The 17,406-nt window shown below is 39.0% G+C and overlaps 1 protein-coding gene across 6 annotated transcripts in view; it reads right to left on the reverse strand.

Moving 5' to 3' along the window:
* Positions 1 to 221: 221 nt before the first annotated feature.
* The window catches only part of Rapgef4 (Rap guanine nucleotide exchange factor 4), a 221,420-nt gene continuing 204,235 nt past the window's right edge, over positions 222 to 17,406 (reverse strand). For all 6 annotated transcript variants that reach the window (XM_027946021.2, XM_071619070.1, XM_071619068.1 and 3 more), the window contains 5 exons: positions 16,453 to 16,503; positions 14,668 to 14,755; positions 14,196 to 14,260; positions 4,274 to 4,328; positions 222 to 1,255 (listed from right to left, as the gene is read on the reverse strand). In XM_027946021.2, the coding sequence (XP_027801822.1) occupies positions 1,128 to 1,255; positions 4,274 to 4,328; positions 14,196 to 14,260; positions 14,668 to 14,755; positions 16,453 to 16,503 (387 nt within the window). In that variant the 3' untranslated portion in view covers positions 222 to 1,127. The remainder of the gene's footprint in view (positions 1,256 to 4,273; positions 4,329 to 14,195; positions 14,261 to 14,667; positions 14,756 to 16,452; positions 16,504 to 17,406) is intronic.

Raw genomic sequence — 17,406 nt, forward strand, 5'->3', positions numbered from 1 at the left:
ATGAAGGTACTAGAGGTTATTTACAGAAGATATACATACATACAATTCCTACACATTAAATGTAGTCTTATTGTGAAAACAGAAAAAAATGTACTCCAAAATTACATACTAAATAAAAATAAATAAAAAGTAATTATTTGGCACAATATCTATTATGTAGCAAATAAATAACTCTATACCATTGATTGGATGAACTATTTACAATCTATTTGAAAGTGCAAAACAATTGTTGAAAATTAAGATATTTGTAATAACATTTAAATCCAGAAAATATGTTATTTTTTTTTAAATCAGTAACAATAAATTTGTAGCTGAAAGGTTTTTTTTTTTTTTAATGCCCAGGAAAATATTTTAATTTTGAAAAACATTTTGTGCATATTGTGCTCTTCGGAAATGTTATTTTTTATCTTAACGCTGGCAATTTTAAGAACCTTGGTGTTACTGAGTTGGAATTCTTATATAAGTAATCCTGATTTGTAAATTTTAAAAAAGATACATTGTAAACATAAATATTATTCTATCTATCATTCAGAAATTACAGACCAGTCCTCTCTAAATTACATAAGTAGCCATAATGTTTTATAGTAGTGTGGTCAGGTTCTGTTCCTTAAGAGGTAAGATTATGTGGATGGAAGAATACAACCTAGCATGTGGACTTTAACAGATTCCTTAACACTTTGCCCAAACCCCATACTCCAAATCAAGATGTTGAATTAAAAATGATGAAACTACATCACCACTGATGTGTCCAAATGGATCCCATTGGTAGCACATTTTGCACTGTAAACATTCTCGGAAGAAACATCAGGAGCTTGAGATTCCCCTTGACAGTGGTGTTTCTACTGAGCTCTTCATTTGGGCCTTATGAAGATGGCACAACTGGAAATGAAACAGGGTGACTACACTGGGGGTTCCTAAGCTAGCGTGTGTAAGCTTTATGCAAGTCAAATCATTTCTTCTCTTCTCATGTAGTCAGTAAGCTGAATGCAGCCCTGAGATGTCTCAGGATGTGTTTTTGCTTGTTTTGTAGAATTCTCTAGTGGTGATACAGTCAATGGTAGCATAAAAGGCATTTTTTGAAAGATTGTGGACTGGAGACAAATCATTGCTTGGGGCACTTTAGATGTCTATGGCCTACGGGGCTCTAATCGGTGTGACATCTGTGATAAAGTTCTCTGGTTGTCAATCACATTTAATTGCCGGACATAACTCCGGACATCCTGATGGTTCTTATTAGCTTGCGCTGCATCAGGATCTGTTGGAAGAAGAGAAGGAGAATTGGCATTGCAAAATATATGCATATAGATACAGCTTTATTTTCCCCATTGACTTATTATGCTTATCACAGATTCCTGGGTTCTGTCAAGACCTTTCAACATACCACATTCACTGGAATATTTCTACTTGCTTGTTCCTTCTCCTCTTTTCTATCCTCCAATCTTCTTTTCTTCCCTGGAATCATCTCTTTTGATCATTTCCCTCTGTATTGCATATTGTTTTTTTAAAAAAGAAGAAAGGGCACAAAAATGTGGGAGGGGGAGCATCTGTCTGATAGCCCCTGCTGACAAATGAAAACTGTTTCCCCTAACCAGCCCACCTCTGTGTCTCACTCTGTCTCTTCCTCTTTTGATCCAGATGAGGGCTAATGTCAAAAGACAATTTTATTAGCTCATCGCAAAAGTACTTTACCACCTGGACCAAACTGAAGGAAGCCAGAGAGATTATCAGGTCATGACTGTCCCCTTCACTTGCAGGCAGTACACAGCAATGCTATGCAGATTGTATGTTCTTACAAACTGTCCAGCTTCATAGAAAACCACAACTTATGACTTCTACCAGATTTTCAATTCTGAGGCTGCTTGTTCTGAAAACCCAGTTACCACTCTATTGTGATCCAAGCATGTGAGCTACTGGGCTATCAAAGAGGTTAGCTGATTTCATTCAAACCAGAGTGGCAAGAAAACCCCATGCCCACAGCCCTGTGCAGACATTATACGAGAATGAGGAAGGCCACACTTGATAGTGCTGAACTGGAAGCACAGGTCCCTTGGGAAGTGACTACTAAGCTCCCAAATATCGCTGCCCTGTGGGAATCTGTGCCCAGAGTTGCTAGATCTTTCTTTTCTTTGTCTTTCTTTCTTTCTTTCTTTTTTTTTTTTTTTTTGATGAACAGGAAATCTGAACTTTTTTCCATGCGAATTCCTTCAATTCTTAAATGGTGACATTTCAAAATAAAAGGGGAAAATGCTATTTTGATCCAACACCTCTGCTGTGGTCCATGAGCTACCTCCCTCCCATGGCTTGGGGACTTTGGTCTAGTTGGACACTGAGAGTGGTCAAATGGGAGTCTGGACTGCTGGCCAGGGGTCTGTCCCCACCATAGTACACTACTTTCTGCAGCCCAGTTGCTCCTGTTAGATCTACCCACCATTACCCAAGACAATTAGAATGCCATCTGCATATGGAGTGAAGGGGAGTATTGCAGGTCTGAACACAGAAAAGCAGAGAGAAGATACAAAGGCCCCTACCCGCTGTAAGAAGAAACTCATCAGTATAATTATCACATATAAATAATACCACAGTGAACTGCAGAACACATTGTGCTTAATTTCCTCCGCTTCTCACTGGCAGTGTACTCTACATGTACAATATACTGTAATTACATTGTACATATTCCCACAATGTTTATGAATCTATTCCTATAGCTTTATCTATAGATTGTTGACTTCAGAGCTGAGCAGCTGTTGTTTACCAGCAGTCACTGATAACTTCAACAAATGCAGTGGAGAGTTTTTTAAAAAAATAATTTCCCTCTACTTCTCTCAGAGAAGACATAGGATAATGTAGAATTTATTTCCAAAGGGGCTCATGTAACAAAGCAGATTCTATCATGGTTCTTCTTTGGTTCTTAAACCTCACTGAGAACCTGTGAAGATCATGAACCCTCTCAGGCAAACAGGAGTTTGCATATAATTTTAGGAATTTCCTGGACCCCTGAAGGATCATGGATTCTAGATGATAAGCCCCTCTTCTACGTGGTATTACTCATCTAGTCTCATTTCACTTGCACAACTGCTTTAAGATTGTGTTTTCACACATAGTAAATCACTACAGGCAAAGATAGGAGACATTTTAAATCTGGTAGAATCCATGTAGGAATAGTAGATGATATGCAAGACCAGTTTCATTTTGGAAGTCAGAGAAGGCACAATCATTTGAATTAACTTTTTTCAAGGTCTAATATCTCCCATTATCAAGATTACTTGCCCCAGATTTTCCCCCACTGAACACTAAAAAAAAATGGTATCCCATGTTGCCAAACTCTGGCTTTGGACCAACTCTGTACTGTAAAGAGCAAACCTTTCTGTTTAATAAAGCAAGAACCTTCTAGTCTCTTGGCATTGTGCCTATGGGAGAGAATGGTTCTGGTAAGCTTATAGTCAGACACATGTCATCTTATCATATTGTATTAACAAGCCAAATTTCTTCAAATGACTCATACAATAACGTTAGCAAAAAACTTCACAGGGTCCACCTCCTTACTCCCAAACAAGATTGAGGGGACCAAGGCTTCGCCCCTCACTCAAAACCCCAGTCCAGAGGAGACCGCAGCACTGCTGCTACGATACAACTCAGCTCCTGACAGATTACAATTGTCACATATCATTAGTAATATTTTTATGCATACGAAAGCATGGCATTATACCAATTCTTGTGATACATGTTCACATTTTCAAAGAGCACCTCAAATTCCCTCCGATACTCCAAATAAAAAATCCTGCCAGGGGACTTTTTACAAAAGTGCTATAAACATGAATGCATTCTTGCAACACCCTGAGAAACAATAAATAATATCTTCCCCAGTTTATAAATGAAAGAACTGAGTCATCAAGGGTTGATGTTGCTGTGAGTTTCTCAACATCAAGCAATGAGTCACACAGAGAGCTGGTTGGAGGCACTTTGTTGGCTACTGTGTCCTAGTTGTTTCTAGCCATACTGGAAAAAAGCAAGTTGATTCTCTTTAAATCCATTCACAACATAGTATTCCTATGGTTGTTTTCTAGTTTTACAACAATGTAAATATTTTTTTTTAGTTTTACAACAGCAAAACAAAGTCTTTCAACCCAAAGCCCAAGTTGCAAGGAATTCATGGTCCAAAGTGCCTCTGACACAATCAGACACTGTCCAGACTACTACAGTGTCTCAGTGGGCTCATTAAAAAGGACTTAATCACCAAGATCTCCATTGCGGCGTGTAGCAGCACTGAACTTACTGAAGGGCTGGCTCCTGTAGTACCTCACTGTTCTGGCAGTGTTTGCAATCATGCGCTAAGAGGAAAAAAACAGAAAAAGAAAAAAGAAGACAGAAATGCAAGTCAGCTTAGTGTTTAATCCAAAAAGGAAAACAAACCATTATTTATTTTGTCTATGCTTGGTATCACCAGAAACAGGATGTTCTAAGACGTCGACTATCTGAAGAGCTGGTTGATGTATAACGTTTTTAATGACTTTAAAGGGCACCCATATTCTGAGGCACTGGGCATTTTCAGGTAAGGAATATTAATAGCCTAACTCTGTTCTCATTGTTTGCTTCTTCCCTACAATGTAAAAGCATTCCTGAGACTATAAATTAATGCTCAGAAATAGTTTTCATCATCTTAACAATGGCCAATGTGAATTTGTAAGAGAACTTGTAACTATCCCAGATTTGAAAGAGGATTAGTTTGTCAAGTTTCTCATAGTAAATAGGCTTCAGTAATGAGGTATTAGATTATATGCACTGAATGGTAAGTCCAAGTATTCTCCATATATTTTTTTTAATTAGTTGTTGATGGACTTTATTTGTTTATTTATTTATTTACATGTGGTGCTGAGAATCGAATCCAGTGCCTTGCACATGCTAGGCAAGAGTTCTATAACTGAGCCACAACCCCAGCCCTCTCCATATAAATTTTTGTCACATACTATGCATTCTGACCTTCCTAGTATTCCAGCAAAACTGTATATTGCAATGTTAATCCTGATTGTCTTACTTTCTTCTTTCTTTGCTTTTACTTTCTTTCTAATTATAACACAAACATATGCATGCTTTAGAAAACCAGAAAAATATCAGGACAAAGTAAAAAACATTTAGAATATTACTTCACAGAATAAACTCATTAATATTTTGGTACATTTACTTCCAGCATTTAAGAAATGAATATGTAAAATCACATTTAAAAAATAAAGTCATACTGTGTATACATACGTTATTTTGGCTTGAATTTTCTACATTGCATTGTGATCATTTTCCATGTTATTTTCATTTCAAAACATTTTTTAAATGAGCATGCATTCCATCAAATGGACAGATCATAACATATTTAAACTTTGTTAATTTTGTCATCAAGTGATCTTAATTTCTTTGTAGAGTTTTGTTTGCAACAAAGAATAAAAAGGAGTCTTTATGCTGAAGTCAATTAAACAAAAGGGAGAAAAATGAAAATGAAGGACAGAAACAGAGAATCCTCAATCTCTGTGGAAAAACACTGGTGAGACCCAAGAACCATTTTTTTAATCAAGATGTATATTTCTTGCTCACAGTATTTTAACAATAGCTGGGCCCCCCATCCCTGGCCTGTTTGAAGACACCTTCACTGCCCAGATTCTATGGAGTATTCTGTAGACATAGTGGATTAATTGAAACATTAGCAGAAAATTGTTAAGGCTCCACCCAGGGGAAGAGACGCCTCAATTTCTGAGGGGTTGTATAATTTCAGTTCCTGTTTTCTTCTCTCAGAGATCTTTGGCTTACTAAAGTAAAAGAAAATGACTTTGAGGAAAACTTATGTAGGAAAAAAAAAACATAGAAAAGTCAAGGCCTTACAAATATATACATGTGAGCATCAAAATACCTCGCTGAATACCAGTGCTTTGTAAGCATGACATGACCCACGTCTACACTGGATGATTTCTCACACACAAAGAAGCAATCGAAAAAGTTTGAGCTTCACTTTCATAAAGGATCCTAAAAACCAGAACGTCTGTTGATCAGCATGAAAAATATATTACAAATACCTCCAAGAAAATGCAACATACAATGTATAATTAGCCTCTGATATATGGAGCCCTGAAATAAACAGTAACTATGATAATTTCCCTGCTAATTTACTTTAAGTTGTTTTTTCACTTCTCGAAAGGCTTTGCATCCGAAGGGCACAAGTATATTCCATGTAGAATTATTGTAATTCTTCAGATATTGAATGGAGTGTAATTACTGAAAACCCTGGGAAATGCTGCCAGTGTGCCCCTCTGAAGAATAATAAAACAATTAGCAGGGGTCAGAAACCTCTTCCTATACCATTCTGTAGGGAGTAATTGTTCTGCTTTTTAGTTTTGAAAGCTAAAACATTTCATTCTGACTTCGGCTTTAGACTACTCTTTATAGCTATACTCCCAGGCTTCATAATTTTTAGCTCATTATGTAGTTTAAAATGTGAGAACAATTGTTTAAATCAGTAATTTCCAGCTCTGAAGTTCATTCTACCTTTCTAAATCTTTGATTAATTTTAACAATGGTTTTAATTTTGACGTATCCTTTTTAATTGTACTCAAAGATAACTTCAACTTAACTTCAAAATCCAAATCTGGCTTTACAACGTGGTCCATTCTCTTCCTTTGTGAGGTCTAGACAATAGTGTTTAATGGTGTGAACCTACAGTAGCTACGCAGGAACCCCGCTAGCATTGCTGGTCAGTGCATGGTTACAGAACACTCTCAGGAGGCCATAGAAGGGTTAAACTGATATTTTAACCCACACCTTTTTGCACCCATTACATGCAATATCTAATATGCTACTGAGATTTCAGAAGTCATCTCCAGGGTGCACAGAGCCTTCCACAGCCTGCCTATAAACTGCGTCTTACCACTGAATGTATCCTACAATGGGGACTGCATGACCTCTAAGGACATCCATCCTTTTTTGTTTATAGAGATATCTTACTTCTATAAATTTATTATTTTGAGTCAAAATCTTTCTCTCTTCACTTTTCACTCATTGATCCTAGATCTGAGTTCTGGAGTCATAATAAGTTTAGTCCCTTTTTAAGAAGTCAGTTCTTCAGATACTTAAAGTCAACTCGTATAGATATCTTCCTACTCCAGGTCTTTTCTCCAATAGTTCAAATTTTTTTTTTTAACAATTCTTCTTAAGACACCTTTAGTTCTCTTCTGGACAGGCTCCAATGTAATGCCTAAGACTGAACTAATTGTAGAGTGGAGAGAAATGATCTTCCTTTGTTCCTTGACTTAGCTGATTCTATCTAAGTTCATAATTTAAAAACAAAACAAAACAAAACAAAAAACAGCACCACCACACACACACCCCATATGACTGACATCTGTTGAACTAACAGGAATGAAACCTCTTGGTCTGCTTCATTCAGCTGCTGTGTGGAGGCAGCTTCCTGCTCTGAAGTTGACTCTGTGGACCAAAGCAGAGGATCTTACATTTATCTCCACTAAAATCTATCTAGAGTCTCCGCATCTTTCTGCAGACTAAGCCCCATGTGCTGTCTTTGATGGCAGACGACTATTTCTTCATTGGTGTTCTCAATCATGTTTGGCCGAAACCAAGGTTAAAGAGAGGTAGGCTTCATTATCCAACTGCCGCAACAGGAATGGAGCCAAAAATTACACCCTAGGCTCAGAGGTCCTGCCACAGCAGGTTGGCCTGCCTGGAGCTGGCCAGGCAACTCTCTATAATGCTAGGCCCCGGGGAAGTGCCTGATTACTCCAAAGTAGAGCTTCTCATCTTTTTTTTCCATTCCAGCAAACCTGAGGTTGATGACACACACTCCCATTAGCAACTGGCTCATTACGACAGCAATCGGTAATTTAGGGGTGAATGTGGGGTGAACATGATCCTTTAAAAGATGCTTCCAGTCGGTGTAGAGGGCAGACTGAACCCTTTTCGCCACACCTGAACTGATTTTTCTTGGGACTAATTCTAAGCCTAGGTCTTCAGATCTTGTTTGCAAAAATTAATGTTTTTGCAGTTCCTGGCCTACTGGGGTGAGGGATGGGCCCAATTGATGGCTGATGAATTCCCCTTAGGACATGCACTCCGGAGGGAAGTGCACAGGGGGAAAATGAGGTAGTGAGTGGAGAACTCTGTGACCACATTCATGTGTCTATTTATTTATATCTATAGCTGAAGACACAGTGACTCTGAAGCAGATGTCCTTCCTGGGGCCTGAGATGCTGTGTGACCTGTCCAAAGGTTCAGTACAAAAAAAAAGGGGGAGACTGGGTGTGTGTGGCTTGGTGGTACAGTGCTTGCCTAGCATGTGTGACCACATAAAAATAAATAAAATTAAGGTATTGTGTCCATCTATCTACAACTAAAAAAAAATTTTAAAGTGGTGGTGGGGAGATCAACTGCTGCCTGCACTCCAAGCCTGAGGGTCCATTCCTGTAGCTCTGATGTAGGCAGTTACCTTCCAATCCAATGTGGGGATTGGAATCCCCAATCACAAGTGCTTCTTCTCCCACTGGGGCTTTGTGACCTTTCTGTAGCACTACCCCTCAGGAGCAGGCTGGCCAAGTCATACCTGCACTGCCACCCAGATGTAAATAACAGAACTCTATAGCTTTGGGCCTTCCTGCCCTGCTCCTGCTGATTCTTGTTTCCCCTTACTCTCCTGCTGCTGAGGTGCAGGCTTTTATGTCCACCTTTCAAGGTCAGACCAGCAGCCCTCCAGGCATTGCCACCTTCCACTGCTACACTCCAGACATGGCCAGAACAGCCTCCCTCTGCTCAGGCTATTCTGCCTCTCTGCTCGAGTCCTGGAGGAGCTGCTCCTGAACCTCATCCCTCTTCTAACTACAGCTTTGAATTGTTTTTGTCTTTCCTTCTGTTGACCTTTAAGATCTTTACCATTTCTGTTCTTAATGTTTCCCAGATTGCTTTTTCTCTTCTTATATTTCTATTCCTACTGATTTGATTCCCTTTCCATCTCTATTTCTATCAAATACAGCATCTCTGCCAATTATTCCTAGCTTAGCATGTGTAAAACCTCATCTATCACATCTGATTATTTCTCTCCAACCTCACATATTCACATATTTGAGACAAGAATTTTTTTTTCCTACAAGATAGAAAAAAATAAATTCTCTCTTCTACAAAGATTGTGCCCATGATAGCAACCAAATGGAAGTGCACAGTAGGGACCAGAGATAAAAGGGACCCAGAAGCTAAACCAGCTCTCACTGTATGCATCATTGAAAAAGGAGCCTGAGCCCTGTCCCCAGCTGTGGGTCTTTAATACATAAGGGGCATGTGACAGATACATATGTGTAACACAGGCACAATGGTCATGGTGTATCATATATATGATGGTCATGGCACATGGCAGTTCAGTGCCTGTCTAGTCACATGTGGTATATATGCATATATCTTCACTCGGGGAGGGACACTAAAGAACAGGCACAGCATTTCGGGGAGGAGAGGAGACAGAATAATACCCAGAGAGGACCAGAAGGCTGGGGAAATGTAACCTCGAATCAAGTCTCAGTTATGCAAAATGCTTTGGGTCACCTTGGTTAATTAAATTTTCTAATAAAATAGACAAAAAAAAAAAACTACTTGGATTCCATTTTTTCAAAAATAGAAATCTTTTTAAAAATGCTTTAGTGGACTGCCCTTCCTAAGCTTGACACTGGTGTTTAATTGGGTGATTCTTATATTCAACAAATATTCCTTGCCTACTTACAACATATCAGACACACTTGTAGGTGCTGGAGAAATCTCAGTGGACAAAACAGGTAAGATACCTGATCCAGGGCACTTACATTCTTAGTGGAGATGACAGATGATGTAAACAAGATCATCTTGGATCATGAGCCCAGCTATCAAGCTGAGGTTATCTATCAGAGTGAGCTGGGTGTGGGCGAAACAGGGAAGTGGGTGGTCAGGAAAGATGACAGAGGAGAGGACATGAGCTGAGGCCTGAAGGGGGTGAGGCAGGTAAAGACTGGGGGAAGAACATATCAGGCAAGGTGACAGGTAGGGCAAAACCCCTGAGGCTGGAAGGAAGAGAAAGAAGGCCAGTGTCTCCAACTTGGACTGAACACAGAGGAAACAGGGTGTGAGATAAGGCAGCAAGTCTGGGTTTTATCTGTTACTATATGTAACATGGTTTGATTACCTTTTACATCTGCATGAACTTCTCTGTCCTGTATTTTGCTTTTTGACTTGTCTTTCACTACTTTTGTGACCTAGTTTTTCTAACTGTTGTTGATGTTTTTGTTGGTGTTTAATATTTCACATTTTATCTTTTCAAAACTGCCTCTAATCTCATGAAGGACAAGGATAACTTTCTAGATATCTTTATGTTTGCTAGTAAAAAATCCTTTTCCAGGACACTCTATATATGGTGTGTTGCTTTGAAGGATGCCCTTTGGAAAACCTGCCTAAGCCTAGTCTGTGGAAGCTATATAAAGAGTAAACTCTGATTGTACTCCCACAGATCTCCTTTGTGTTGGAGACATCTGGGAATTGAATGGATTTGCTCATTTAGATTTTTAGAGATTCTTTTCTCCATAGCTTGAGGTAACAGGTTCAGAGGTCCCTCCATGAGTCTTGTAATAATATTATTGATGATAGATATTGCTCATTATGTAAGGTCATGCCTAGGGACACACACACAAAAAGGATTCAAAATATTTATCTCCCTTATTGAATTAGCATCTGTTAATGCTTCCAGAAGTCTAGAGGTTTGCCCTATGCTTCTCATTCCTAAGAAAATGATGACCTCAAAAATCACATTCATAAATACAGACACCTAAATATGGGTACATCTGAAACAGAACCAGCCTCCATGGCAGCAGCACTTGGCCTACCAGCATGCTTCATGCAGCCGGAGACAGTGGCAGCCGGCCAGCATATTCTCCTCTAATCCATTGCTGGTCTACCTTCTAAGTATTATAAATATTCATATATGCCATAGAATACGATGAAGGGCTTTATTCAAACATTTTTTGAATACTCCTTTATGTTCCCCCCAAATAAAAGAATGTCGGCCTTTTTTTTTTTTTTTAAACATAAGGATCAGAGTGTGGATTCTCTTTTGTTCATATTCACAAGTCCTGAAAACCAATATGCAACAAATTCTCTAATCCTCATTTCAGATCTCAAGGGTGAAGATGTTCAAAATGAAAATGCTTAGGGTTGGCACAGTGATTTGCTATGACTGTGCAATGCTTTCACCAAGAAAAGACACCGGTGTTTCTGGGCACCCTGGTGACTTCTGCTCCCCTGGCAGGGCCTCCCTCTGGGGACACAGTCCACCATCCCCACACAAGCTGCCAGCTCTGTTAACACCAGGCCCTTGCTGATGGATGACTGGGAAGTGGCACTGACATCAACCTGGAATGAAAGACAGATCCTTCCCCAAGACACACAGGAATAGCATCAGCCACTGGCTGTAGTGTGGGGATAAAGGGAAGGTCTGGGCTGGTGTATGGGGAGAAAATGTTGGAAAACTAGCAAGGTTTAACAAAACATAATCAAATCTTTCTGAAATTGTTTCATTTTCTAGTAACACCTAGTTCATGGAAAGGCATTTAGGAAATCAAACTTTTTTCATGAAATGATTTATCAAAGAAATACAATTTATAAAGTTGCTGCAGCCGAGGACTAACAGTACTTTTTCAATATCCTTTCTCCATTCTCTTTCATAGAGCCCCATAACATTTAGTGGGGCACATGGATATCCAAAATAGGGGATACATTTTCTAGGTTTCCTTTCATATGACTAAATTTCTGGCAGTGAAATGTGAGACAAAGGGGGTATGCAACTTCTTCCTTATTTTTAATGGGAAGCAGCATCCTTCATCATCTCCTTTCTCCTCCCTGAAGCTGGGATGGAAGGGGGACATGGTGGTCTACCATCTTGGATCATATGAAATAGCAAGAGAGGAAGCGTGGTACCTTGACTTTCTAAAGAGCAGAGCTACCATGCCCACTCAGACGTTTCAGTGAGAAAGAAATAAACTTGTCTTGCTTAACCCCTCATTAATTTTGGTTTCCACTATTGCAGCTGAAATGTGATCTTAGCTAGTCAGTTGCTGTGAAGCAAAAGTGGACTCCCTGAGAGCAGGGGTTAAGGACTTCTTTACTCTGTGCTCAGCAAAAGGAACCCACTGCTGTGGGTATAAAGCACAAAAATGGGAAGGGGCACTCTCCTAGTACACTGAACACTACCTTGACTTTTCCTTTGCAAGTTATGGATGCAGCACCAAGATCTAAAATCCCAGATGAAACACCTTTTACCCCCTGCCCCCCTCCAACAGATGACCGGCTTGGTGCACTCTGCTGTTCTTATCTGCTCTGTTAACTTTAGTGATCAAAAGTTCTAAAGCTCAGTCAACCTTTTAGGAAACTCTAGCTTCAATACTTTTGTGCACATGTTGATTTTATAGTGCAGTGATTGGCTTAGCCATCCCTCAGTCTGCCCTTCTGCATAAAGTGATTCAGAAAGTAACTTATCCCCACTTGCTGTATCTTTCATTACAGAAAAATGGTTGTTTTAAAAAAGAATGCAGGGAAATTGTTTAATTCTCTCCATATTAATAAATGAGCAAAGAATTTTATTACTTTGATCAAAAAATTATTAAACTGATACAGTAATGGAAATATTTGTAGCTTGCCCTTGGTGTGGGAGTTGAGGAGGAAAACCACTGAGAAGTTTTGTGTCCTCTGGTGTAGAGTGTATTTGAGGAGTATGTGCTCATATTTCCTAAGAACTTAAGATATGGGAACTTAGTGCCCAGCAAGACCCATGCTTCCCTACCAGGCTTGGCTTTACCATAAGCTCATTCCTCAAGCTGAATGGTGCTGATCCTTATGGGATTACTGCAGGGTATTTCAAGTTCTCCTAGAGTCATACATACTAGGTCAATTTCTTTCTTTTTCTTTTTTTTTTTTTTGTGGTGCTAGGGATTGAACCTAGGGCCTTGTGCATGCTGGCAAGCACTATAACAACTGAACTATAATCCCAGCCCTATACTAGCTCAATTTCAAGAAAAAATTAGAATTGCAGTTTTCTGATAAGAATTCTATGGTTCAAAGGAAGACTCATGTATCATGGAGCTACTATAACCCAAAGATGGATGGAGCAGGCATGATCCCCATGGAAAAGTGAAGTGTTGACTGAGTATTGAACCTCATGTCTCCTGAGCTCCAAGTCTTGGGCTTTTCTTACAGTGCCACATCCTCACTGTAAATCATAAGCCAGGGGAAATCCAGTATGCCGCCAAAGGGTTCAGAGACAATGGAGCATTCTACTAATATGCGCTGTGTAGCCAAAGAAAGGTTTTGGTGTGACCTGCTTTATTGCTTCATGAAAAATAAGAAAATAAATAGCAAAGTAACTATATCAGGGGCTGGGGATGTGGCTCAAGTGGTAGCGTGCTCGCCTGGCATGCGTGCGGCCCGGATTCGATCCTCAGCACCACATACAAACAAAGATGTTGTGTCTGCCGAAAACTAAAAAATAAATATTAAAATTCTCTCTCTCTCTTTAAAAAAAAAAAAAGTAACTATGTCAAACAACACTTTTTGGAGGGGGAGAGCAGGGTTGATTATGGGAAGGTGGTTGGAAAATACTGAATATGCATATGCCAGTTCCTCATTTGTTACCAAAATTTCTTCTTCTTGTTAACAGAGAGTTTCAAGTTCCCTCTCTGAACTTGAGTGAACTTTATTGGGATGGGTAAGACACACTTAGATTAATACTCCATAATCAAGATCTGTATAGAGTTGCTTTTTACCTAGTGCACTAAAGTCAGGCTCTGCCGATAAACATTTCAAAGGCATCCTGGGGCAGTCTAGCTCCACAAACCTTACAACAAAACAACCACACAGAAGTCACTGGAACATTTGTGCATTTTAGCAACAGGCAGCCAGGGACAGAAACGCACAGCATAAAAGCTGGCTGCTGCTGTGAGCCACAGCACAAATACTATTCAATTTCACAAAAGAGAACTGACAGAATAAAATAGGTAGCCAATTTGAACCAAGTATTTCAAAACTCCTTTATGTGTAACTACCTTTTTAAACATGGCAGCGTATATGGAAATTATTTCCTTTATTAGTACAAATGCAAATTTTATTTTAAAAAAACATTGTGGTTAAAGTTATAATACTGCACGTACCATTTTTTCAAAGTTTACTAGATTGTCAATGAACGTCTTGTTCCCCTCATGAGTAAATGTCATATCTGTAAAGAAATAAAAGCCACATTCTAATCACTAACCGAAATATGTCATACTAAGAAAGTACAATAGCACCATTAGATTATGCAGGTGGATTTGCATAACACTGCAGTGGAATAGGGCTGATAATAGTTCCTTTTATGTTAGGTGTTTAACTTTCTAAATCACTTTACCTGAAATTAGTAAAATTTCTAAACTAACCTTCTGTTTCACTAACAATACTTCCAAATCATAGATTCCCCGCTCTTCCAATCATCTTCCAACCCCTTCTGAAAGTCAGGGCTCAGAGGAGGTGACAAAGAGGTAGAAGAATGGGATCACACTTCCCCAAGAGATGGATCTGATCAGATGTTGCTTGTCTTTCTTCCCCCAGGGCTCACCACCTCCTGGTCTGCATATGTTTTAGGATTACCTTTAATGAGTAGAGGCATGAAGGGGATGAGAGGGGGCTCCAGCTTAGCTGCTGTCAGCCTGTAAGCCCTGTGGTTTCTCGAAGGATCCTTAGGAGACAAAGAGATGCTGGTCAATGAGTGACACATACAACATAGCCCCTTTTAATTCCCAGCACATCAGTCATCCCACAGTTGGGTATTTTTGAATCAAATGTAGCTACAAAAGAAAGGTAGACTTAGTTACAGAAACTGATTTGCATTTTAAAACAACTTCACATATGGCAGGACAATATTTTGCTTTCTGTTTCCATTCTGGTTTGAAGGGGTGATTTGCCTAAAGGTGCTAAGGGGAGGAATAGAGGAACTTTAGATAGGGCCAAGGGGAGGGAGGGGGCAATGAGTTAGTACATGTATGAAGACATGAATGGTGTGAAAATATTTGTGTACAATCAGTGACTTGAAAATTTGTGTTCTATATGTGTAATATGAAATGAATTGCATTTTGCCATGGTGTATGAAAAATTAGAATAAATAAATAATTAAAAAAAAATAATACAAACAACAATAAGTGTTGGTGAGGATGTGGAGAAAAAGGCACACTCATACATTGCTGGTGGGACTGCAAATTGGTGCAGCCAATCTGGAAAGCAGTATGGAGATTCCTTGGAAAACTTGGAATGGAACCACCATTTGACCCAGTTATCCCACTACTTGGTTTATACCCAAAAGACTTATAAACAGCATACTATAGGGACATAGCCATATTTATAGCAGCACAATTCACAATAGCTAAATTGTGGAACCAACCCAGATCCCTTCAGTAGATAAATAGATAGGGAAACATTGGTATATATACACAATGGAACATTACTCAGCATTAAAAGAGAATAAAATCATGGCATTTACAGGTAAATGGATGGAGTTGGAGAATATAATGCTAAGTGAAGTAAGCCAATTCTAAAAAGCCAAAGGCCAAATGTTTTCTTTGAAATGAGGATGCTGATTCATAATGGCCATGGGGTGGGGGGAGTATGGGAGGAATGGAGGAACTTTAGATAGGGCAAAGGGGAGGGAGGAGAAGGAAGTGGGCAAGGGGGTAGGAATGATGGCAGAATGAGTTAGACATCATTACCCTAGGTACATGTATGAAGACACGAATGGTGTGAAAATACCTTGTGTATAATCAGTGAATTGAAAAATTGTGCTCTATATGTGTAATATGAAATGAATTGCATTCTGTCATCATGTATAACAAATTAGAATAAATAAATAATTTAATTTTAAAAAAAGTAAATATGAAACCAGTAAAACTTGGAGAGTTCCCTTCCCCTGAAGCCCTGCCTCCTCCCTGGGAGGTTGGCTCAAGGCTCCCTCTACCTGCTTACCTGCCTGCAGGTTCTGACTTGCCCCATGAAACCATCCCATGGCTCCTAGCAAGTCCCACTCACTCTTTTTCTTTCTGTTAACACCTCCCAGCCAATGGGGAAAAATAATTTTGGCAAGTCAAGAGATATGCAGCGTCCAATCCATAGCCAACTTGAGCTGGATGGAAAGGACCCCATTACATTGCTTTTCTTAGTTACACAAATTGACCTTATGTGGGACATAAGTCCTCTTTAAGTTAGTTCCTGAGGGTGCCATTCATTAGTCAGACATGCTTGTTTTAGCAGCACTAAAAGGGATCATAAACTTCTTAAAGTCATACAAGGACAGATAAAATTTCCGAAATGAGAACTTCAATTCAGTTAATCAGAAATTGGATTAATGCAGACAGTGAACAGAATAAAGGAGCCACTGTCACTTACCATTAAACTTTCAAACTCTGCATAGAACTTCTTGAACTTGCTTGGCAGTTTCTGTTAATAAAATGAAAATGCCAGACGAATATGTCAGATTCAATATATAGATATGTATCATGTGTTACCATTTCTAGGTAGGAGAAACATATTTCTTTTGGCTCTTCATCAAATATCTCTGAGACAGGGCAGTTTATAATCTCTCCTGTCACTTGAGAATCATCTTCTGGAATACAGAGAACTTGACTTTTCAAGGTCTTAATCTAGTTGAGCCAAAAGTAACTATAAATGCTATAGTATTTCTGCTTTTAGTTTGTGTGTATATGTGTGTGTTTGTGTGTTATTGTGTGTGTATGTATATATATACATATATACACATACATATATATGTGTGTGTGTGTGTATATATATATATATATATATATATATATATTTTTTTTTTTTTTTAAATTTTTTGTACTGGGGATTAAACCCAGAGGTACTTTACCACTGAGCCACATTCCCAGTTCTTTTTTTTTAATATTTATTTTTTAGTTGTAGTTGGACACAATACCTTTATTTCACTTATTTATATTATGTGGTGCTGAGGATCGAACCCAGGGTCCCACACGTGCGAGGCGAGCGCTCTACTGCTGAGCCACAACCCCAGCCCTTTTCCCAGTTCTTTTTAATTTTTTAGGCAGGGTTTTGTTAAGTTGCAGAGGGCCTTGCTAAATTGCTAAGGCTGGTTCAAACTTGCAATCCTCCTGCCTCAGCCTCTTGAGTTGCTGGGACTACAGGCATGTGCGATTGTGCCCAGCATTCTTTTATAATATTTTCTGAACTGAATGATTCATAAAGAGAACTGCATTTCCCAAATTCATATAAGTGACCTGGACCCCTCATTCCCTTTTTAAAACTCTCTGATTCTCACAATCATAAATTTAGACCAGAGAATATTAGGATCAAAAGAGATTTAGAAAC

This window comes from Marmota flaviventris, chromosome 11 (genome assembly GCF_047511675.1).
Source record: "Marmota flaviventris isolate mMarFla1 chromosome 11, mMarFla1.hap1, whole genome shotgun sequence".
Lineage (NCBI taxonomy): Eukaryota > Metazoa > Chordata > Mammalia > Rodentia > Sciuridae > Marmota > Marmota flaviventris.